The following is a 25,575-nucleotide window of genomic DNA, read 5'->3' on the forward strand; positions in this document are numbered from 1 at the left end:
CATTGCATCAGGGTGACGTCACCAGGTCAAAGGCGCCAGCCCAGGTCAAACCTGACCAGTGGGACCCCGTGTCAGTGTAATTAGCCTAACTAATTTTTAGTTAGCACTAAATCTAACTTGGTTAGCAGACGGGCCCACCTGTCATGGACTCAGGGGAAGTCAACCTGGGCCCACACGGAGTCAACCAGAGTCAAACAGGGTCAAACTCACCGGCGTTTAGCCGCTGGCGAGAACAGACGCGGCGGTGGGGTGCGGGTTTCGTGCTCCGGCGACCAAAACGACGACGGAGCATGTCTACGTGAAGCTGTGAACAAGACGCGTGGTTTGGTGGTAGTGGTGGAGCTCGGGGTTGCCGGGAACGTCGCCGGCGACGACCTTGGCGGTCGCCGGAGTTCGGGCGAGGTCGAACCCGAGGCTATGGGGCACGGCGAGGCGCGTGGGGTGGTTCGTTGGGCTCCTACGAGTGCGGTGAAGATGGTGACGTGCTCGGAATCAAGCCCAAGTGGTTGTGGCCACAACGGCGACGTGCGGTGGCGGCGGCGGGTGCGGCCGAGCTCGGTGCGGTTGGTACGAGGCGCGAGAGCAAGGATGGGAAGGATGGAGAGGTGTAGCAGCTCACGGCGAACACGACGGTGCAGATGACGCGGTCGGGGACGAGCTGGTGCGGCGGAGACGGCGAGGGGGATCTGCGGCGTCGTTCGGTGAAGACGAGCTCGATGGAGACGAGGGAGAGCGTGCGAGCGCTCGGGGCTCGGCTAGCTCGATGTTGCGGACGACAGCGGAGCTCGTGGACAAGTCAGCGCGGCGCGGGGACGACAGAGAATGCGAGCTTCACGGTGGCGCAGGCGCAACGGCGTCGGCCATGGTGCGGGAAAGCGAGGGAGAGAGACAGGGGAGCGGGCGACGTGTCTGCGGGGTCGGGACGGCGACATGGAGCCTGCCCAGGTGTTCAGGAGCGTGGGCGGCAAGCAGCTAGTGCCATGGCGAGCTCGCGCTCAGCGGCGTCACCTCTCTGCCTGCTCTGGCGAGAGGAAGCAGCTGGCTGGCACGGGCCAGCACAGTGCTGGGCCGGCCAGTGGGCTGCCAGGTGAGATTCTCTCCCTCTCTTTATTCTGTTTTTGTTTTTCTATTTTTCTATAACTATGTGGCTTTATTAAAAATAGTTAGGCACTTACAAAAATCCTGAAAATAATCAAGAGCTCTATTTGGATTATTTCCAACAGCCCACACTTATTTCCAGAATTATTTGGGCATTTAAAATATTGTATAGCATTTAAATGCCCAAATGCAAATAGGTAATGATTTAATCCAATGACCTTATGTGTCCTAGAAAATTGTGAACCCATTTTGTCAGAGGTTCTAACCCAAGACAAAAAGGGTGGACTTTTTAGAAGGGCATTTCAGGTTCATTGAAAATGATTTTAGTAAACCCTAGTTGTTTTCTAGGGGGGTGCTGGGGGTTCTGTCATCCCCATTTCAAATTTCTGGAAAAGTAGACATGATGCAACACTCTAATGCATGAACTAGCTAGGGTGTGACAAGTTGTACTTGTAGTTGCATTGTATTTAGATAGGATATGGAGTCGTATCCAAGTAGGACACTTGTATCCTAGGCCTCTCATATATAGCAGGGATAGACACACGATGTAATCTATGCCAACATAATAGCACATGAACGCAGGGGAAGCCGGCAGCATGTGTCGGCGTCCAGGGTGACCTGGTGCGGTATTGTAGCAGTGTCATGGGGAGGAGTGCCCATAGTCAGGCCCCGGGGATGTAGCCATATCGGTGAACCTCGTTAACAAATCTGAGTGTCGTGCTCGTGTGATTGCTTGGTCCTCGGTAGATCGATGGAGCGTCTCAGATTTATTCTAACAAGTGGTATCATGAGCATGCTTTGAAGAGGCTGTTGATGTTGATCTACAAGAGTAAGAACGTCAACAAAAATCTATGAGAAGCGTTCATGATACACGGCGAAGCTCGTTGGCGAGTTATGATCCAGAAACAGATTGGTCAAGTTGTACTTGATGGAAGAAATTGGAAACTGGCGGAGTTTTTGGTGAGGCCGGAAAGCAGCGGTTGCGGCAGGTGTCGGATTAGTGGAAAGGCTCGTGTGCGTACTGCGGCAGCAAGGGACGTGCGGTAATCGATCAACGCATTGATCAGGCGAGCGTACATGCATGGCACGTGTGGCGACGGCGTTATGTGTGGCAGCAAGGCGTGCAGGCGGGTTGCCCCAGGCAGCCGTCCGACGTGCTAGTTGGAGTGTGTGGCTCTCGCGATGCGAGCCAGAGGCTGAAGCGATTGCGAGATTGTTTGAAAGAAAAACTATCGACTCCGACCAATAACGTGTTAACATCAAGTCAGCCTACAGAAGCGGATCCAAGGAAAATCCATCAGGAGGGCAAAGCAAACTAGCATCGGGATTGAGCTAGGAGAGACAACACGTGAAATTGCTACTAGTAATGGGAAGCGAGCACGTAGGTTTGCTTTTGTACTTTGTTATTGTGGAAAGAAGCTCAGTTATTTCTATTCACTGGGTCAGTCGTGCAAAGAATCTTGTGCCAACGGGTACTAGGTTTGAGGTGGAGAAGTTCGACAAAACTGAAAACCTTGGGTTATGATAGACAAGGTGAAATATTTGTTGGCACAACAAGGATGCTTGAAGGTGTTGTGGGATGTCAACCAATTAAGATGGATGATGAGGGCTGTGAGGAGTTGCAGATGGTTGCAATCAGAAAAGTCGGCTTGGATAAGACACATAGGGCAGTTGGCCTGGACAGTCTGATGGATTGACATGGATGTCGGTTGGTATAGAAGACGGTGGTGGGATTGGCGATGACGACATAGGAGCGTGATGCTGATGATGACCAACTTCTAGGCGTGGAAACAAGTGGCGCAGGCCCTGAGGGCTTGTGCGGCTTCGACAAGACTATGGCACATGGATGATTCAAGACGGTGCACATGAGAGCTTGAAGTCAATGGGTCGATGTCGGTGTCAAAACCGGGGTAGGGGGTCCCGAGCTGTGGATTCTTGGATCAATGGTAACAGGAATGAAGGAAACGATGTTTTACCCAGGTTCGGGCCGTTTTGATGGAGGTAAAACCCTACGTCCTTCTCTTGTTTATATTGATGGAGTATCAAGTACAGAGTTGATCTACCTCGAGATCACATGTTGTGGTCTAAAACCTGAGGGTATGATGAATAATGTCATAATAATCTAGGTGGAGAGTCCTAGGATAACAAGAGTCCTAGTCAAATACGTTGATGGAGAGGAGTCCTTGTCTTGATCATCAAGTCTTGTGGGATCTTCCTCGTGTGAACCGCCATGGGGGTCCTCGGCCCGATCCAGCTGGTCGAGAGACGACGTGGTGAGTACCAACTAGTCCAGGACACCGTCAGTAGCCCCCTGAACCGGTCTTCAAGTTGGGGACACTCCTCGATTCTTCCGAACTGTTCTTCATCTTCGGTCGTCGGTCTTGAAAACGGGTTCAACAAATCTTCTTATCTTCGATCTTGAGGATCGCCGAAGTAAATCCAAAGAGTTTACACGTCGGGTATCCTAAGGAGCCCCTTTAAGTTATCGGCTGTTATCAATGCCTTGTTATTTTTACGCCCACCTCGGGTTTGAAGTGTTTCTCGTGCAGCGGTGTCCTCTCGTGTCCGAGCTCCAACGCCGGACTGCATTTGAGGTATCTTTTGCAGCCGAGCACCAACGTCGGACCGCTCCCGAGTTTCAACGTCGGAATGTATCCGAGCTCCAACGCTGGATTGTATCCGAGGTGTCATAGATTACCTTGGTCTTGAAAAAGTTTTAGCCGAGCTTAATGCCGGAAATGCCCTCTAAGGAGCCAGCCACTTGCATCCGAGCTATATGTCGAACTACTTCCGAGGTGGCTCAGCACCTCGGTCATGGGTTGATTGTTTGCGTATTTTATTTCCGATGCGTATAAATTTATTTGCTGAAGAGATGTCTGTCGGCCTAAAATCTGAGATGCACCTGAAGTAAAATATGAAACCATTGATCCTAGTAGCTTCTGAGACTCAGGTCATGAAATCGGCCTGAGGATCAACTCCTAGCTCGACAGCATACATACGAATAGAAACGAAGTGTAATATATTAGAGGTAATAGTGATCGATGGACGGGCCCTTGAGAGAGGGCTTTGAGAAGTCGCCGTAATATATTAGCTTGATGCCGGATAAGTCCCAGATGGTACTTATTGTTGTCTGAAGACGCGTTTGCCCATAGTTCGGTCCAGCCGAACACTGAGCACTTTGAATTTTCTGCATTGAATAGGCAATGCAGTAGCCCCCGAGACATTGGTCGGGTGGCAACACCAGATCAGGGGATCGATATGCCCTTTTTAATATTAGTGAATGATAAGCCCGAAGCCCAGTAGCCTCCGAGCCTTAATGGGGCACGGGTGGCCGAATTAAGGATCGATATCTTGAGTAAAATCACAAATTATGTATAATGATTCTACGTATCCAAGTACTTTACATCATTAACGCTTGGATCCGCTTTGTACAAAACTTTGCTGACCGACCATCGGCTTCAACCTCCTCGGCAAGAAGCTGGAGAGTGTTTGTCCTACTTTATGAAGCTGTTATAAGGGCAAAGATTTATGGAAAACAAGGCAATCTGGCCATACCGTTTTATAAACAAAGGTACGCAGAGAGATATGAAACATCTTCCAAAGAAAATAATCCCGCTATTGGTTCCTTTCTTTGGGTTGTCATGCTGATCATGATCATGCCTCACCTCCAATCAATGTGGGAGGAAAATATTGAGGATTTAGTTCGGGGAAAGTTCCCGAACTCTATGGTATTAATGAACCAAAATTTTCACTTCCGTCGTTGCCGACCAATTATATCCTTTATGATCGCCAGCTTTCAGCTTCACCCAGTCTGAGGTACTAACTCGGATGACCGGGTAGTAACAATCACAGAGATGCTCCCTTTACCGCCTAGCCAATCAATCAGGAACATATGGGTAAGCACAGGCGGCAGGCAACCCAACTTGGCCAAAATCTTAAGTCAAATTGATGCATATTTGTGGCTTTATAACGATGATTACGGAAGGTAGCCCTCGTATATAAAATACGAACGCTGATGATATACTTAATTTGACTCCGTTGCGACTGTTTATCACTTGAAAGTGGCCCATCGTCGGCTTCCACCCCCTTGTAGATGCTACGCAGGGTGTTTCTGCAATAACAAAACAACCGTTAACCGATGTCTCGGTGCCCGAAGGCAGTTGTGTTAGCAGAAAAGAGGCAATCAGATATGTGGGCTTTATAACTTTCACTTAGTCATAGGAGCTTTAAACTGGGGAAGCTAGCTACGAGCCCCCGGTTAGTGTTCGGCACCGACCGAAGTCTAGCCATTATCACTTCGGCCAATGTTATGAAAGGCCCATCGTTTAACATGGGGTAATCGGTATCGATCTATAGTTTGATACCATCATCGGATCGCTGACCAGTTTACGCCCATTGTGACAGTCAGTTTTCGGCTTTCTCCACTGAGGTGCTTAACCATTCGAGTTGGAAGCATAATCGCAGTGGTTCTCCCTTTGCACACCTAGCCGAACAAAGCGGAACGTAGGAGGCAAGCACAGGAGATGGGCAACCCAACTATTGACAAGAGACACAATTCAAAACCGATGCATATATAGCAATATCCAAGAATTTTCGTGCCGAATCTCTAAAGGTGCCCAGCGCTGCACTATGAGACTTATGCTGGAAACAAACAAATAGTTTAAAAGTGCCATAGGCTTGAAAAGCCAAAAAACTTCAGTAAAAACTTTACGCCCGAACTAAATCAAGTCATTTGGTGCGAATCTGAAAATTGGTCTTACTTTTGTGCTTCTGTCGTGCATTAATATGACACATCTGATCTCAAGACTTCAAGTGGGTCAGCCTACGGCTGCGACCTCCTATCCCGAAGGTGGAATACTGCTTGTTAGACCAGTTCAGCGAACTAAACTCAAGCGGTCACTAGAGAGAAAATGGGGTATCCGGCTATTGACCACACACTCGCGTCGAAAAATGAGTGATAGAAAAAGATTTTGCAACGACTAGGAAGAAAACACATTTACTATAAAACAGCTTATATAAATTTAAGAGCCCCCAGTAAACTTGGGTAAAAGTATTTTATGTAGAATGATTGTATGTACCGAAGTACTTATATCATATCTGCGTTCACCCGAACTTTTAAACGCATCTTAACCGACCGTTGGCTTCTCCCTCTTCGGTCAAGGGCCGAAAAGTGTTATGTACTCACCTGTCGAGAATATCGACGGTGCTTCCGATAACCAGGTAATCGGGCCATAATGCTGTAACAGACAAAGCGCGCTCAGGGAACTTATGCTATATTACTGACGAAGTGTAAGAAGCATCTTCAAAGAAAATAGTACCCCCATCGATACCTTTCTTCGGTTGCTCATTGTTACTATGAGACTTGTGCAATAGATTTTTGTACTCATTAGTTCCATTGTGTGCCGACCATGATTGAAAACAATAAGAGCGCTAGCTTTCGGCTTCACCAAGTCTGAGGTCAGAGCTCGGATGACCCGGTCGTGGCAATCACAGAGGTGCTCCCTTTACTCCCTAGCCAAACAATCGGGAACGTAGGGGTAAACACAGGAGCAAGGCAACCCAGCTTGCGGAAGACTTAAGTCAACATGGTGCATATTGTGGCGTAATACACGAACAAGGAACGAAGCCATACAAGTATAATGATATGCAAGAGGAAAGACTTCATAAAGGAAGCCCCCAAGTAAACGGGGTATTTGAATTTGTGTGTCAAAAACAAAGTTTTGACAAGGAAGTTTTTCACAAACAACTTTTTGCCAAAAAAGTATAATGCTTGGTCGAACCGAACAAAATTGAAAACTAAAAGTTTTTGAGCATGAAAACGACTTAGCTAGTTAATGTGCTCGGTATTGATGACGCGGTCCGAGCTTACGGCGGGATGAGCTCCTAGCCCCCAAGCGGGTCCCGAGGTGGCAGAGAAAAGAGCTCGATGCTCCAAAGTGGCGACATAGCACGGCCGATGCAGGCCGGCAGTGTGACGCCGAAATACCCGGTGTGGGTTAATGAAGTGATGACGAAGCCCCCGGTCCAGCCGAGGTGGCGTGGTATGTCGATACGCCGAGGTGACAGCGTTTCTCAATCCGGATCATTTACCTGTGCACAGAAGATAGTGCAAGCTGGAGATAATAGTAATAATAATAAAAAAATTAAAAAGGATGCATGATTAATAATTTATGTAAAGTGAGTAATAAAAAAATATGGCATGTGTGCCGAACACTCGATGAGGTAGAGCTCCCTCAGCGATGCCGAAGTCCCGAGGCAACCGAACATGTGGGTATGACAATTCGACCAACAAGGTGATCACGCAAGCCGATTTAGGCCAATTGGGACGATGACATCGGCTTGCCGAAGTGACCGCGTGATGCAGTCGAAGTTGATTACCTACACATGTAAAATAGTATAGTCCAACAATAATAATATAAATATATAAAAATCCTTGCGTAATTAATTTACACAAAATAATTTATTTAAAGATATGTGGCCTGGCGCCGAAGTCAATGTCGATGCAGGGCGTCGGCATGATGTGGTAAAGACGTGGCAAAGCCGAACCACCACGCGACCTCGTTAATGCGGCCATCATTTGAGAGACTGTGTACAGATGATGGACCAAACCAGAGTAATAATTCCTCAGAAAAAATAAACCCAAACAAGCAAAAATTACTAGGATTAATAGCACCTGGTTTATTTGTTGTAGCAATCCGAAGAAAGGTGACTCCCAAAATTGGGACTCGATCCGCACACCTAGTGCCTGATGGGCGATAAAGCGACGGCATGGCGACGTTGGCAAAGGTTGGCTTGCTGAGGCAAAGCCCCCAATCCAGCTAACATGACGAAGCTGGTCGGCTGGTGACGCCGGAGTAACCGGAGTATGTTGATAAAGAAATAGCAAAGTCCCCGATCCAGTCGAGGTGTTGAAGCCTCCATGTCAGCCAAAGAGTCGAAGCAGGTCAGCTGGTGACACCGAAGTCATCGGAGTAGGTTTGATGGAGATATGGTGAAGCCCCCGGTCCAGCCGATTTGATGGAGCAGGTCGGTAAGGTGACGTTGTAGCTGCCGTGTCAGGAGAGGTGTTGAAGCAGTTCGGCGTGATGGACATCGGTTTGAATAAGCAATAGTGCGGCCATGCCGACGCAGGTCGTAACTAGTGACGCGGTCAATGTCGGCTTGATGAAGTGACCATGCGGCGTTGCCGGTGTGCCCACTCCGTGTGATCCGTAGGGTGGCGATGGTGATGATGATTTATCCTTTGCGATTCCGAAATCTTTGTTCGGCTCGCCGAGATGATGATCCGAAGAAGTTGAGCTCGGCTCAACAAAGTGACGACGTGTATAGTGCAGGTCGGCAGCCGTGAAGCAATATTGCCGGACTGGTTTGTCACCAGCATGACGGTGAAGATTACCTCCAAAAAGGAGCAAAATTCGTGAGCATGTGTTCGGAAACGAAACACAATACCCTAGAAATAGATTCTTCCAAAAAGGTTGTCCAATATCTCGTGCATGAAGAGAGATGATCTCAGGTCGGATTCGTACTCGTGCAGAAAATAGATCTGAAAAGTGATGCACTAATCGGAAGCTTCCCAGAGTTTGAATGGTCGGATCGAGCTGAAATTTTGAGAGGTGGTAGATATGGAAATTCCGCAGCAGATGAACGGTTGGATCTTCCAAATAACCTACGAGCTGGGCTCTAGAGACCACGCCTTAAACTCGTCCTGATTCCCGTCCACACTCGACATGGCTCCGGTATATCAGAGATCGGCAGAGATTGCTCCATCGAAACACGATGAAATTTTACAGGGTTGTTGTAGACTCAATTTCGCACAATTTTACAAAAGGAATCGTCAAAGTGATGCTCGAGGAGGTGGTGGTAGAGGATACAAGTTTGCTGTCCGGAAGAACAGCACGGTCGCCCGAGGGCATTGTTGACGTTGAGCCCCCGAGCTCCAAGGATGATTCCTCTATGATCATGATAGAGATCGGAGTTGATGTTTAATGAAGGCCCTCATCCAAACATGATGATTGGAGGCGAGGCACAGTACTTGGTCAAGCCAAGGTGACCAGTCGAGCCGGCGACGAAGACGCCGACGTTGCAGTTGATCTGCAGGCGAGACATTGATCCTTTGTCGATCTCACAGTGGAACTCTCAATGAAAGCACCATTGTCGGTGTCAAAAACGGCAGATCTCGGGGTAGGGGGTCCCGTGCTGTGGATTCTCGGATCAATTGTAACATGAACGAAGGAGACGATGTTTTACCCAGGTTGGGATCCTCTTGATGGAGATAAAAACCCTACGTCATGCTCTTGTTTATATTGATGGATTATCAAGTACAAAGTTGATCTACCACGAGATCATATGATGTCGTCTAAAACCTAAGGGTATGGTGAATAATGTCATAATAATCTAGCGATTAGCCTGGCCTCGGCTTATATAATTTACCGGAGGCCTAGGATAACAAGAGTCCTAATCGAATACATTGGTGGAGAGGAGTCCTTGTCTTGATCATCAAGTCTTGTGGAATCTTACTCGTGTGCGGCATGGGATTCCCGAAGTGGCTCGTGAGTGAACTGCCATGGGGGTCCTCGGACTGATGCAGCTGGTCAGGAGACGACGCGGTGAGTACGCCCTAGTTCAGGACACCATCAGTCGCGAGGGTGGACTGATCATCTACCATGGAGTCATGTTGAAGGTGGAGCTGGATTGAGGGGCTACGGTGTAAGGATCTAGGAAATCGAAGCCTATTCAGCAGGTGAAAAAAGCGAGTGACACTTGGTTTGGACTGGAGCCCTGTGGTCTGATGGAAACGTGAAACTCGTCATCGGTCGGTGATGATTGGTGGTACTCTGTAGTGGGGGTTGAGTGGTGTGGGTTCGCGACCCTTGAGACTCGACCGGGACAGCGGAGGCTCGACACGGTAATAGTGGTGAGGTGTACGGTAAGCGCACGGAATATGGAGACATGCCAGGGCTTTGGTGGCCATACATATTGTGAGACAACTGTGAATTTGACTCGAGATGACTACATGCAATGGTGAAATTCCTTCAAGTTTCAGACAGGCGGTAAAGAAAGGAGCGGTGATGTTGAGTTCAGGTAACTCTTATGTGTGTCACGCAATATGTGAGTTGTTCACTTTCACGCAGGTCAGTGATCATTGTGTGATGGTGTTGGATGGATACTTTGGAAGTTGGGAGCACAAACTAGAGTAAGAAGGAACTTAATTTTGCTCGAGTGTTCACTGTGGTCAAGAAAAGAAGGGACTACAGGTTACAGGTGAGTCGCATGGAGTCTTTGGAGTAGCAGCGGTACTCATGGGATAAGCTCAAGTTCAATGTACATGAAAGTTTGACGCATTGATGAATTCAAGGTGGTGGAAAATATTCGTAAAGGTGGAGTTTGTTAGAGTTGTGTCGAATATAGTATACAAGGTAGGTTACAGTTGGCCTTATAGTTGTATTGTGTTTAGATAGGATATGGAGTCGTATTCAAGTAGGACACTTGTATCCTAGACCTCTCATATATAGCGGGGGTAGACACACGATGTAACTTATGCCAACATAATAGCACAGGAACGCAGGGGAAGCCGGCGGCATGTGCCGACGTCCAGGCAACCTGGCGCAGTATTGTAGCGGTGTCATGGGTTGGAGCGCCCATAGTCAGGCCCCAGGGATGTAGCCATATCGGTGAACCTCGTTAACAAATCTCGGTGTCGTGCTCGTGTGATTGCTTGGTCCTCGGTAGATCGACGGAGCATCTCGGATTTATTCTAACAAATGGTATCATGAGCAAGGTTCGAAGAGGCCGTTGAGATTGATCTACAAGAGTAAGAACGTCAACAAAAATCTGTGAGAAGCGGTCGTGATACACGGCGAAGTTCGTCGGCGAGTTATGATCGAGAAACAGATTGATCGAGTTGTACTTGACAGAAGAAATTCGAAACTGGCGGAGTTTTTGGCGAGGCCGGAAAGCAACGGTTGCAGCAGGTGTCGGATTAGTGGAAAGGCTCGCGTGCGCACTACGACAGCAAGGAACGTGAGGAGATCGATCAACGCATTGATCGGGCGAGCGTACGGGGATGGCACGTGTGGTGACGGCGTTATGCATGGCAGCGAGGCGTGCAGGCGGGTTGGCCCAGGTAGCCGTCCAGCGTGCTAGTTGGTGTGCGTGGCTCTCGCGCGATGCGAGCCAGAGGATGTAGCGATTGCGATATTAGTTTGGAAGAAAAAACTATCGACTCCGACCAACAACGTGTTAACATCAAGTCAGCCTACAGAAGCAGATCCAAGGAAAATTCATCAGGAGGGCAAAGCAAACTAGCATCAGGATTGAGCCAGGTGCAACACCACGTGAAATTGCTACTAGTACTGGGAAGCGAGCACGTAGGTTTGCTTTTTGTACTTTGGCATCGTGGAAAGAATCTTAGTTATTTCTATTCACTGGGTCAGTCATCCAAAGAATCTTGTGCCAACGGGTACTAAGTTTGAGGTGGAGAAGTTCGACAGAACTGAAAACCTTGGGTTATGATAGTCAAGGTGAAAGATTTGTTGGCACAACAAGGATGCTTGAAGGTGTTGTGGGATGTCAACCAATTAAGATGGATGACGAGGGCTGTGAGGAGTTGCAGATGGTTGCAGTCAGAAATGTCGGCTCGGATCAGACACATAGGGTAGTTGGTCTGGACAGTCTGATGGATCGACATGGATGTCGATTGGTACAGAAGACGGTTATGGGATTGGCGACGACGACATAGGAGCGTGATGCTGATGATGACCGACTTCCGGGCATGGAAACACGTGGCGCGGGCCCCGAGGGCTTGTGTGGCTTCAACAAGACTATGGCGCGGGGTTGATTCAAGATGGTGCACATGAGAGTTTGAAGTCAACAGGGCGCGAGGGTGGACTGATCATCTACCATGGAGTCATGTTGAAGGTGGAGCTGGACTGAGGGGCTACGGTGTAAGGATCCAGGAAATCGAGGCCTATTCAACTGGTGAAATAAGCGAGTCACACTTGGTTCGGGCTGGAGCCAAGTGATCTGATGGAAACGTGAAACTCGTCATCGGTCGGTGATGATCGGTGGTACTCTGCAGTGGGGGTTGAGTGGTGTGGGTTCACAATCCTTGAGACTCGACCGGGACAGCGGAGGCTCGACGCGGTAATAGCGGCGAGGTGTGCGGTAAGCGCACGGAACATGGAGACGGGCCAGGGCTTTGGTGGTCATACATATAGTGTGACAACTGCGAATTTGACTCGAGATGACTATAGGCAATGGTGAAATTCCTTCAAGTTTCAGATAAGCGGTCAAGAAAGAAGCGGTGATGTTGAGTTCAGGTAACTCTTATGTGTGTCACCCAATATGTGAGTTGTTAAACTTTCACGCAGGTCTGTGATTATTGTGTGATGGTGTTGGACGGATACTCTGGAAGTTGGGAGCACAAACTAGAGTAAGAAGGAACTTAATTTTGCTCGAGTGTTTACTGTGGTCAAGAAAAGAAGGGACTATAAGTTACAGGTGGAGTCACATGGAGTCTTTGGAGTAACAGCGATACTCATGGGATAAGCTCAAGTTTAATGTATATGGAAGTTTGACGCATTGATGAATTCAAGGTGGTGGAGAATATTCACGAATATTGAGTTTGTTAGAGTTGTGTCGAATATAGTGTACAAGGTTGTGTTTAGATAGGATATGAAGTCGTATCCAAGTAAGACACGTGTATCCTAGGCCCCTCATACATAGCGGGGTAGACACACGATGTACCTTATGCCAACATAATAGCACAGAAACGCAGGGAAAGTTGGCGACATGTGCCGGTGTCCAAAGCGACCTGATGCGGTATTGTAGCGGTGTCATAAGAAGGAGTGCTTATAGTCAAACCTCGGGAAGTAACCATATCGGTGAACTTCGATAACAAATATCGGTGTTATGCTTGTGTTATTGCTTGGTCTTTGATAGATCGACGGAACGTCTCGGATTTATTGTAACAGGAACCACTACGTACGTCTTCCGCTTGACTTCTCACGGCGGGTCATGCCGGCACGCATCACCTCACGGCCGGCCTCTAGCTTCTGCACTGGTGGTAGTGATCGCCACTGAGTGCATGGATGGATATCTATGGTCAGATGCTGCTATTCGGTTCCGGACTGGCCGAGCGAACTAGAAAAGTTTCGTCAAGGGAAAAAGGTTTCTATTGCCAGTTGTGCTTTGTAACCATCTGGGCGCTATCTTGAAAAGCTAGCTAAGTATTCTCTCCGTTTTTAAATGTAAGTTTTTTTTAGAGATTCCACTATAAACCATATACGGATGTATATAGACATATTTTAGAGTATATATTCACTTATTTTGCTTTGTATGTAGTCCGTAGTGTAAGACTTATATTTAGAAACGGAGGGAGTAGCTTGCATACACATCCGTTTCCAAAGAAGAAAACAAACTTGCATGCACGCACACTGACCAGCTGACTGACTGACTAGCTAGCACAGCAATTTTGATCAGTTGTATCCTTGGGAAAGAAATGATCGGTTCGTTTGTTTTCTGCTGCCATTCTTGTGCTTCGGATGCTGATGGCTTGCTAGTTGCAGCACACACATATATCCCCCTAATAAGTTTACATCATTTCTGAAAATTAGTGCGCGCGGATATTCGATTCAGGTGCTCGAACTAAGATATTCCAGGATACAGAAACTTTCTGGCAAACAGGACAGCAGCGTTGAGGCGGGTGGGGCCCTGTTGAGTACCTTCGCTCACCACCTCTCTAGTCAGGCAGACATCACGGGGTCACTATGACACATCTGAATCTCAAACTTCTCGAAAACGATTCATCACACAAACCCACAAATATATTTGGCTCATAACGGTTGCTTCAGTTAGGCTAATGAGCCTACAATCCAACCCATATTATTTACGAAAAAACGCACACGCTTACTACGTATACACGTAAAAATTATAACCAAAGCCTTGCTTCTGAAACTCTCGAAAAGATTCGCTGCTGCCTGCTGGCGACGTTATCTATCTGCAACGCACGCCACTTGTTCGCCGGCCGGAGTGCCAAGCGGAGGAGGAGCCATCAGGAGTGCCCGAGCAGCGCACTCAACTCCAGACGTGGCACGCCGGCGAAAGAGACCGCCGCAGCGGCGCAGCATCGTCGGATGAGCAATCAGCAGATTCCCCGCACCTGGCGCTGTTCGTTAGGATAGGATGATGACTGGCAGTACTACTACTTCCAACGTCGATCATTCTCGGAAAGAAACACACAACGGTTCAAGTCATTTCATCAGCTTTTCAACTGACATACTCACATTCACATACGGTTGGTTCAGTCCAGTGTAAGGAACGCGTGGCCGGACAGAGATGATGCCAAGGAAAACTGAACAAGTGTCACGGGCAGAGACGGCAGTGCGAGTGATGTCGAGTAGTGACAAGGCCAGCAGCCAAGGCGTTGCTCGTCTCTGGAACTCTGCAGGTCCGTTCGTTGAACAGAGAATCGACACACGTGGGTTTCTAAGGCTGCTGTTACTTGGCTCTGTAAAATATCAGTAAGTACTTCTACTCTTGATCTTCTAATTTTCCTCTCTGTCTTTGAACGCCGATCAATTGCTTTCACTATCTTTTGCATGCGCAGCCTGCGTTTGACATAGCGACGTGGGAACAGAAACTGGCCGTCTCATGTACTTCTGATCAACCATAGACAAAAGTGTCACTTGACTAGGCTTTTGTACTCCGAATAAGAACAGTCGACAGTGACGAAACAACTCTCCAACCATGTGTACCAAACCTAATTAACATGAATTAAACGTGTGACATACCCTACTTGGGCATGCATTTGCTACCAGAGACGGATCAATTTGGGGTGCACTACAGCGCATACTAAAGGCTGTCCCCTCGATCTTCTTCCCTAATGTAGGAGCTTAATTAATACTCCTATCCAGATGAGTATGTTATGCTATGGTTGTGTGGTCCTGTCCAGATTAGCAAGTTGATCTTGATAGGGATTGCTCGTCATATCAAGATTGGTAATGGGACATGTGAAGAACGCCTTGGGCAGTTGCTTGTTCCATGAAAGCCAAGCTCCAAATTGACTAATTATGCTCCTATATCCTGCCGGTATCAAGCTCCAAATATCTAGCAGATGCTCTGCTTTGCACTTTTCCTTATCTTGCACCTTTTGGCTGCATTGATTGCGAAAAAAGGTTGGAGCGCAGCACATGAATTCAGGACTACTGCATTATGTTATGCGCATAGTACTGCGGCTACCCGAGATTCCGTCAGATAGTGGCAGCCCTGTATACTTGGATTTAAAGTATCACATGTACAGTTGATTCCGAAAGAGAATCACAAATAGTCACAAAAAAATATTTGTTATTTTCTACACATTGATACCTCCCACATGCTCTAAAAAAACAATAAATGACTGCAACACTCAAAGATTTTGGAGTATTTTAATCAGCTTACTTATTCTGAATTAGTACAAGAAGAGGTACACAAAGCCTATCTGTAGGGAAATTTCTCAGAACATACAGAAGTCAATCTGAAAAGTAGTGACATAATTTGCTCTCTTTGACTCGCCTTGCATCCATAGTACTTGTATCCGAGGTTCTGTCAGATAGTGGAACCCATGTATTCCAAAAGAGAATCGTAAAATAGTACTCGTAGGATAAAGCAAAAAACAACATTGCTTATTTTGTAAACATTGATACCTTGAACATGTGTGTATAATAACAGTATATTCTTGCAGCATACTCAAAGATTTTGGAGTATTTTTAATCAGGATAGTTATGCTGAATCAGTACAATATATAGTAGCTACACAAAGAATCTTATCTTCAAGGAAATTTGCGAGGAGGTGCAGAAGTAGATCTGGAAAGAATATGCTTTCTTTGACCAGCCAGGTATCCCAAGGATTTTTATTTTTTTGCGGGTGAGGTATCCCAAGGATTTTGGAGGGACGTAAGAGGCTTCAGATACATGTACATCCAGACATCAACGTCCCTTGTACACTACATTATCTCGTCTCTTTTCCTGCAGAGACGCACGAACCCGTCCAACGGTCCAAGTGACATCCACTCATCTCCATCTCACATCGAAGATTTTTTCCTGCTTCTTGGTCTCCAAGAAAAAAGAAGACTACTCCAACGGCGAGGGTCCCGTTGCTCCACACGCCCCGGGCCCAATTACCTAGTGACGTGTGTGCGTGTGGGTTTAAACTAGCCCACGTGGGCGTGTGGCGTGACGTGGAGGCTGGCTCGTGGACGGAGTGAGACGTCCGGGTTACAAACTTCTCCTGTCGCCCTCCAAGGCACCAATAATCTGCATTGATACCTATCAAAAAACTCGGCGTTGATTTTTTTCTTGCAGGGTCTGTCTTGATATTTGATAGTCCTTTGAAATCCGTTGCAATGATGAGTGATGGCATGATCCTCGCATCGAGCTTATAAAAAATTTGTTGAGGTAGTCTACTGTATATTAAAACCATTAAGCTATGCGTGAAGGACGGTCAACCAGCTATGCCATGTGACGCAAGCTGGTTGACCATGGTGAGAAATCTTTCGCAAATTTTTTAGATAAAGGTGTAGATTATTTTTAAAATGTATTTTTTTAGATGAAGATGAGGACCTTTGGTATTTTTTAAATGGAGGGTGATGCAAAGTGGCACTCGCTGGTAGGCTGTTGTGGTATTTTGTTTTTACTTTTTTTAGATAAAGGTGAGGATTTTTTTAATATATTTTTTTAGACGGAGGCGAGGATTCGAGGACTCTATGTATTTTTTTAAATGAAAACATGCGCACAATTTTCTCTCAAGCGGTGCCATAGGATGGCGCCCCAATCACTAGTTTGGTTAATGCTCCAACGTTGAAGCCTATACCGTGTTAATCACAACCGGAAAGCAACGAGCGCGGACCTGACCAACCTTGGGCGGGCTTCACACACGTGCGCACGCACAGACATAAAAATCATGCATCGAATGGCAATTCCCATAAGCCATGGAAAGCGAACTGGTTTTTGAAAGGTAAGTGGAATAAGCATTAGCTCTATACTTTGGTGTACCGGAGCTCTTCGAATTGCATCCACAGAGAATAATTAAGTAAGCAATATTCCTAATTACTACTCCTTCCGTCCGAAAATACTTCTCATAAAAAAAGGATATGTCTAGGTGTATTTTAGTTCTATATATATCTTTTTTTATTCATTTTGATGGCAAATATTTTCAGACGGAGGGAGTAGTATTTACTTCCAATGATGTCCAGATAAGAACAGCAACAGTGATTATGTGGAAGTTTTTTTTTTGGGATACATACAAGCATGCTTATCTTATGAATTCATAGAAGGAGGAGTGCAGGGACCTAACCACCGTTTTACAGACAGGGCATTCAGCCCAACAGCAGAACCACTACTATCTCTGTTAATCCAGCTACTCCTTTTGTCCCATAATATAAAAACGTTTTTCAAATTCCCTTAAAGAAAAAGAACGTTTTTCAAACTATGTTAGCTTGAAAAACATTATTATATTATAGGACGGAGGAAGTAGTTAAGTAGCTCTGCACTACACGCTTGCATGTCGGCGATAAGGTATTTTCTCGTGATTACTACGCTAAGTAGAAGAACAAGAATGTGCTTATCGGCCAGCAGGCCCTAGCAATACTTCTAGAAGGGTAGGAGCATTGTCGTGTTTAAGTACAGTGAAAGAAGAGAAAATAGTTAACATGTCGTGCTTGTACGATTAACCGACACCGACGTGGGAAGCCAACAAATCCTCACTGTGTTCATGTTCACCCAAGACGTAAACTTAACTGTATCCAACTGTGTGGAGAAGTGATGATACAGCTGAAAGATTTTTTTTAAGTCTATTTACATTTTCATTCCTACGAAAGTACTCCTATCTTGCAACTTCACGATTACTATTGCAATTTATTTGTGTTGAAGTTTCAGCACGCCAAAAAGAAAGAAGTTTCAGCACGCTATTGATCTACGTTCCTATTCCCTTCGTTTGAAATTACTTGTCACAGAAATGGATGTATCTAAATGTATTCTAGATACATCCATTTCTGCGACGAGTAATTCCGAATGGAGGGAGTACGTGGCATTGATATGATAATGTGCATCTCACATATTCACATGGCCTGCGTCGTGTCTTCGTTAGCCATGCATGGTCCTTTCTCAAGGGTCGTTAGGGAGTCTTATCTTCGTATTCGTAAGCATGCAGGACATGATGATCTATCGATCTTGTCTTGTCCTCGCGCTAACAGACGACGGTCGACGTGATGTTCCGCAGGAAGGTCTCCATCTGCACAGTGTGTTAGTTAATCATGCAGAGGTTTGGACAAAGGAGTGTACATTGCGTGGGGCATTGCTTGGCTCACGAGTGATCGGAATCATGCCGGCCTTATGTATTCGCTAACGGTGTCTTCAATCGGATATATGCAGGCATACGTAGGACCCCTGCAGAAAGGACAACAGATGATCGATCATATACATGGTCACACATTGATTCCCTATATATCCGGCCGATTTGTACACGGGAGTGGACAAAAAGGTTTGGCCATTTGATATCGACGGCACATCCCCTACAATCCAGATACTGATTATTGGAGCCAGCGGAAATCCAATTAATCATGACGGAATACAACTCTTAATCTTGTCATCTTCGGGTAGTACAGTACGTTTTGTCAGTTTGCGCCCCGCGCCATGACCAAGAGGCTGGCTGGGCCGCGTCCGGCACCGTCGACAAGGCGGACTCCAGCGAGGAAGAATAGGACATGGCACGCCTTGAGGTCGCCGGACACGGGAGAGACAAAACGTGGGACACGGTTGCCATCACGGCTGACGATCATTTAGACTAGGTTAAAATAGTCTCGTCCGCTTTTGCTTAGTTGAAATATCTCGAAATAATATGAGTTTGGTCCTCCTATTTAAATTAAATCATCTAGTTTGTATGAGAAATGAAAAGCATCCGGTTTGTTCAAATTTGCTTTTAAATGTATGTTGGCACCATTGGTTGGCCGACTTTCATATCACTGTCCACGGGTGCATCCGTGGACGGATACTGTTTTTGTTTTAGGGGCCCGTGTTGAAGATATCTTTAACCGGTTTGAGGGATTGGCTAGAGATGGAGTGAATTGCAAGAAACCACCACATTTGGGGCTTCTCTTGTAGAAAACAATTTGGTCGCTAATCTTTTGCAAAAGCCACCACGCATTCAGTAAAAGTTTTGCAGAGTGCACTGAACCTGTCATTTGGCGCGGTTGAGGGCGTTTCCGACAGGTGGGGCCCAAAATCTCTGATGTGTCCTAACGGACACGCGGACGGCGCCGTTTCCTTAAGACCGACGCGGTCGGGTCACGAGAGACAGACCGCCTGTGCCCGACCACATCTCGCTCACTCTCTCTGCTCTCACGCTCGCTCGCTCCCCTCCCTCTTGCTCCTCTCCTCACCGGTCGCCGCCGGCCGCCGGCCGCCATGGTGTCCTAGAGCGACAGCGAGAGCACTGAGGGCTCTGCCGCGCAGTACATCTCCTCCGACGACTCCCCTGACAAGGTCAGAACCTTCTATTGCTCATTTGTGTTATATGGTTTCTAGGGTTCAACATTTGCTCGATTTGAACAAGTTTTTGTTGGATTTCTCAGATCCCAGCTACAATTGATGAGCCGTCGTTCGAGGGTCTTGCTGACGACTTGAATGTGATTTGTGAGCATGGGAATCCAGGGAGGAAATGTGTTGCATTTGAGGGGATAAGCACTGGGAGGAGGTTCATTGCCTATGCCACTGAAGTAAGTTTCAAGTTGTGTCTTTGCAGCATACCAATTCTTGTTCTAGGGTTTGTAGGTATTGTTCATGTTCTAGGGTTCATAGTTATTGTTCATGTTCTAGGGTTCATAGTTACTGTTCATGTTATAGGGTTCATAGTTACTGAATTTAGTTGTAGGTTTCATAGTTACTGAATTTAGTTCTAGGGTTGATAGGTACTGTTCTTAGTTGTAGTTTTCATAATTAGTCATCAATAAATGAACCTGATTCTGAATCAGCTATTTAACTGAATTTGTAAGTAATGTCTATAATTTTGAAATGATTTTTTCTGTTGTAGGGTGTTGCAAATTGTGGATTAGTGCAGTGGGTAGATGAGCATTGGCCATAGCATCTGCAGAATGCTATTCATAAGTTGTGGCTTATGTATGAGGATAGCCAGCATAATAACAAGATGGCATACTTGGAGCATTCATGCACTGTACACAATCTCACACATCATAAAAAATTGTTGCGGGAGACATATGAGAAGTTTGTTGAAGATGTGAACAACCTCTTGGATTATAAGGATAGCCAGCCTGAGGTAAACCAGAAGAATGATGCTGAGAACATTTCAGTGAGTGTGGAAAGCAGCATGGCAAAGGATGCTGAGATCAAAAAATTGAAGGCTGTTGTTGACCAGTTAAAGCAAATTCATGTAGCTCAAGCCACTGTCATTAGGAATTTGAAGTTCAACCATCTTAAAGAGAAGGAAAAGTTGAGCTCTGATAAGAGGACTTTGGAGATTTGCTATGCTGACCTGAAGAAAGAGAATGATCAGGTCAATTGTTGCATTGCTGAGCTGATGAAAGTGAAGGAGAAGTTGACCATGGAGAAGAGTACTCTTGCTTCCTGCATTATTGACCTCAAGACAGCAGGTGATAGCAACAAGAGGAAGCTTCACCAGATTAAGGCTATTTGTGATGAGGACTAAGTTGTGTTGTTGTCTGACCATGTGTGTCAATGATGTCTTTTGTAGTAGCTATGGAGGAAAGCTTGTAATGTGTTAAGATTTATTATGGTGAACTCTATTATTTCTGTAGCAATGAACCTTGGATTGTATGTTGTTTGTGATGAATTATCAATTTCAATTATCAGCTTTAATTAAGTTCAGTTTGTGATGAATTATCAGCTTGGATTAAGTTGAGTTTGTGATGAATTATCAGTTTCAATTGTTCTTAAATTATTGGCTTGTGATGAATTATTAGTAATGCCCAAATGGATCCATTTAGGGTCTTGTCGACGACGAGGCACCCTAAATGCCCAAGTGGATTCATTTAGGGTTTTGCCGACGCCGAGGCACCCTAAATGGCTAAGAGGATCCATTTAGGGTTTTGTCGACGCCGAGGCACCCTAAATGCCCAAGTGGATCCATTTTGGGGTTTGTCGACGCCGAGGCAACCTAAATGCCCAAGTGATCACCATCATAACAACACCATGAAAACTAAGATCATCATCATATCAACTATGAAAACTATGATCACTAACATATCAACTATGATCATCAACATATCAACTATTGAAACTAAGATCATCATCATATCAACTATGAAAACTATGATCACCAACATATCAACACCATGAAAACTAAGATCATCATCATATCAACTATGAAAACTATGATCATCATCACAACAACAGAATGAAAACTTCTTGAAAACATCATAACTAATAAGTTCATCATCATATCATCATAACCAGAGTATCATAGTGCATCACAACCATTAGGTACATTACATAGTCCACCACTTGGACTTGAACTAACTGGTTTCAACATGAAATTCTTAATATTCTTCATCACAAACTAGCGAAAACAGGCTGAATTAAACATGTTTCAACATGACATCACTTCTTGCTGCCTTGAGAACAATTGAACCGGTTAGACATCTTGTATGATGGCTTTCTCACTCTTCCAGTACCTGACACTCTTGGTGGTATGAATGTTCTCTTTGCCTTTGTCCTAGCAGTAGTAGCAGAAGATGAACTAGGCCTATCAGCAGCAGCAGAAGATGAACTTGGTCTTGTTGGAGCAGGAGCAGAAGGAGCTGCCCTAGGTGCAGCCCTAGTTGCAGCCCTAGTTGCAGCTGGAGCTGATGGAGTTGTCCTTGGTGTTGCACTGTTGCAGCAGGAGCTCTTGCCCTTGCTGCCGGTGGAGCAGATGGAGCTGCCATTGGTGCATCAACTCTCCTGTTTTTCTGCAGTGACAACATATAGACAGATTAGAACATAGTATTAAATATACACAAGATTTAACCTACAGTGAAAACATATATACACAAGATTTAACCTGGTGTTGGTTCCTTTTCATTGCTAGGGCTGGCTTCAGATTTTTGTGGCAGCTAGTGTACCTTTGACCTGTCAAGTCGCAATTGCTGCAAGTTATTGTTGTCATCCTTGAAGTATCCTTGTGAGCTGGTTTCTCAAACTGATCCCTTCTCCTCTTAGTCTGCTTCTTTCCTGGCTTGTCTCTGAAAACTGGTGGTTCTATGTCAGGGGTCCTAGTATTTGGCCATAGATCAAGCCTAGGCACAGGATACACAATTGGATTGTAGGCTTCTTGGTACATCGGTTTCTTGAAGAAATCACTAACAAAATCTTCTGAATGAAGTTTTGCCTTGTTAATTGCAGAAACACCATGCTTGCAAGGAACATAGTCATGTCCCATTTGCTGCACCCACATGTGTGCACTTGCAGATTTACTGCATATGTGCTTTCTCCACTGCTAACCTGGTATAGATCAGGTCCTACTTTGATGGACTGACAGTATCTAGCATGGTGTTTTGCTTCTTCTAGCTTTTCAGCATATGTTGGGCATATCTGCCACTTGGCTGTCTCAGTCTTGGTCCTGTTTGCATTGAACTTAACTAGCAATTTAGTTCTGATGCCATCAACCATGGTTTTAATTGGTTTCCCTCTCACATCAAGTATCATTTTGTTGAAAACTTCACTAATATTGTTAACAACCAAATCAGTTTTACAATTTTTGTCCATGGCATGTCTAGCCCATGTATGCTTGGGGTATCTTTCTAAGCCATTTCCAAGCTGCCTTACACTCTCTTTTCATGTCTTCCATTGCTTGATCAAAACCATGCTCGGTATATGAATAACTAGCCTAATCCATATACTTCTTTAACTCTTCACCTCTAAAGCCAGCTGTTTGAAAGTTCTGATAAATATGTCTAAGGCAGTATCTTTGAGGGCAATTTGGGAAGACATTGTTTATGGCTTTAAGAAGGCCCTATTTAAATAACTAGTGTTCAAAATATAGTATAACAACAAACAATTTGACAGTACTAAGCATGGTAAAACTTCAGTAAATATAAGAATGATGATGTGTGAGGTACCTTTTGTCTATCAGATATGATAGTGTAGTTGTCATACTTCCCTGACTCACCACCAAGAGCATACTTGAGCTGGGTTAGAAAACGGGACCAGCTGGCAGTGTCTTCCTTGTCAACAATTGCAAATGCAATGGGAAAGATGTTGTTATTACCATCTCTCCCAGTTGCAGCCAATATTTGTTGCCCTGTTGTCAACTTAACAAAGTAACCATCAACACCTAAAACCAAACATAACACATTAGTACCAAACATAACCAAATGCAATGGGAAAGATGTTGGGAAAATAATTATGCAAATACCTATGAAGGGTCTGCAACCATTTAGGAAGCCCTCTTTGCAAGCATTGATGCACATGAACAAGCCGTGAAATATAGGGTTTTTGTTAGGATGAGTCTTTAAATGCTTTGTTGTAACAATGCATCTACTTCCAGGATTGGTATCCAGCACAGCTTGGAGGTAATCCCTTATCCTAGTGTATTGTGCCCTCTGATCTCCTTGGACAACTTCCTTAGCTGCTTTCCTTGCCCTGTAGGCCATGTGAATGGACACTTCAATTCCATGTTTTTTCTTCAAATTGTCCATTATTGCCTGGAGTGGTGTGTTTATGTCAGACCTTAACTGTTGCTCACACTCATGTGCCAACCACCTAGCAGTCACGTTGGTGCTCTCTTCAACAGCAGAACAATTGTGGTACAAGTTCATTTTCTTTATGCAAAATGTCTTCTCATGTGCAATTTTGGAAGCAGCAATGAAAAAAGGACAGTTGTCTGTACTGCAAACTACAATAACTCTATCTGAGCAATTCCTATGAAATGAGTAGTTCTTGTTTTGTGAGATGTGAAATGTAAGCAGTGCCCTTCTAAACTGCTGCACATCTAGGAAACAAAGTTTCTTGACAAACTGTTCTTGTGGGTTTTCCCTCTTCTCATCATACCAAACCCTAACTTTATTCTTTTTGGCCCTGCTCTTCCTACCATTTGGTAGCTTAAATGGTGGAAGCTGAGCCTAATCATTCTCTTCCTGACTTAAGTCACCTGGGTTGCTCTCCTCATCAGATGAAGGTGCCCAGCCTTGCTCTATGATTTGATCCAAACTTGCATGGGATCTTGTTGTTGGCCCCTTCCCCCTCCTCTTACTTCCTCCTGTGCAGCTGCTACCTCCTGCACTGCTTCCTCCTACACTGCTTCCTCCTCTCAAGCCCTCATCTAGTGGCTCCTCATGTCCTTCCTTTTCATCTCTTCCTTCATTCTCCTTGTCGGTGTCAAAACCGGCGGATCTCGGGTAGGGGGTCCCGAACTGTGCGTCTAGGCCGGATGGTAACAGAAGGCAAGGGACACGAAGTTTTACCCAGGTTCGGGCCCTCTTGATGGAGGTAAAACCCTATGTCCTGCTTGATTAATATTGATGATATGGGTAGTGCAAGAGTAGATCTACCACGAGATCGGAGAGGCTAAACCCTAGAAGCTAGCCTATGGTATGATTGTTGTTCTGTATGTTGTCCTACGGACTAAAACCCTCCAGTTTATATAGACATCGGAGAGGGTTAGGGTTACACAAACTCGGTTACAATGGTAGGAGATCCACATATCCGTATCGCCAAGCTTGCCTTCCACGCCAAGGAAAGTCCCTCCCGGACACGGGACGAAGTCTTCAATCTTGTATCTTCATAGTCCAGGAGTCCGGCTGAAGGTATAGTCCGGCCGTCCGGACACCCCCTAATCCAGGACTCCCTCAGTAGCCCCTGAACCAGGCTTCAATGACGACGAGTCCGGCGCGCAGATTGTCTTCGGCATTGCAAGACGGGTTCCTCCTCCAAGTACTTCATAGAAGATTTTGAACACAAAGATAGTGTCCGTCTCTGCAAAATAAGTTTCCACATATTGCCATAGAGAGAATAATATTTACACAAATCTAATCTGCTGACGTATTCCGTAGCATGACAACACCACGGCCAAGCCTTTATTCGAATCGTTTTATTATCCCACATCAGTGTGTCATGCGAGGCGGTTTCCTTGGCACGTCTTGTTAAAGCAGAGATCGTGTCCCCTTATTCCGGGATTCTCATCAATACGGGCGTGGGTAACCCAACTGCGCCATTGATTACGGCGCTTGGAGATAAGCGAGTTTTACCAGGCTGGTGGTGACACGTAGTTGCGTCCACCCATATAAGGGGATAAGGACCCACCTTTTCACCTACGCCTTCTTCCTCCTTTGCCTATCTATTTATGCGCACTCGAGCTCCAGCGCCCAAGTCCGCACTCCCCACCTCAACCTTCTCCAGCCATGTCTGGAGTGGGAGGCAAGTGGATGGTCTCCTCCGTCACGGAGGGGCACATCAAAAAACTGAGGAAGGCCGGATACTTGTCTAACGACAT

The 25,575-nt window shown here is 45.8% G+C and overlaps 1 protein-coding gene and 1 pseudogene across 1 annotated transcript; one reads left to right on the top strand and one right to left on the bottom strand.

Moving 5' to 3' along the window:
- Window positions 1-19,535: 19,535 nt before the first annotated feature.
- Window positions 19,536-20,793, top strand: LOC147983773 (uncharacterized; annotated as a pseudogene).
- A 2,178-nt stretch (window positions 20,794-22,971) lies between these two features.
- Window positions 22,972-23,902, bottom strand: LOC147983774 (uncharacterized). Its single transcript, XM_087540861.1, has 3 exons — window positions 23,500-23,902; window positions 23,204-23,418; window positions 22,972-23,097 (listed from the first exon to the last, which is right to left on the bottom strand). The coding sequence occupies exons 1-3, from the start codon at window positions 23,900-23,902 to the stop codon at window positions 22,972-22,974; spliced, it is 744 nt and encodes a 247-aa protein (XP_087396987.1).
- Between the last annotated feature and the right edge of the window lie 1,673 nt (window positions 23,903-25,575).

The sequence above is a fragment of the Triticum urartu genome, chromosome 2A (assembly GCF_056163025.1).
Source record: "Triticum urartu cultivar PI428250 chromosome 2A, HENAU_Tu73, whole genome shotgun sequence".
Classification (NCBI taxonomy): Eukaryota; Viridiplantae; Streptophyta; class Magnoliopsida; order Poales; family Poaceae; genus Triticum; species Triticum urartu.

Excerpts from the sequence above, each read along its gene's own strand:
- LOC147983774 (XM_087540861.1), bottom strand. The coding sequence starts at position 23,902 with ATGAACTTGTACCACAATTGTTCTGCTGTTGAAGAGAGCACCAACGTG. Across the intron at positions 23,419-23,499 it reads TGGTTGCAGACCCTTCATAG|GTGTTGATGGTTACTTTGTT; the intron begins GTATTTGCATAA and ends GTTTGGTTTTAG. Across the intron at positions 23,098-23,203 it reads TCATATCTGATAGACAAAAG|GGCCTTCTTAAAGCCATAAA; the intron begins GTACCTCACACA and ends TTATTTAAATAG.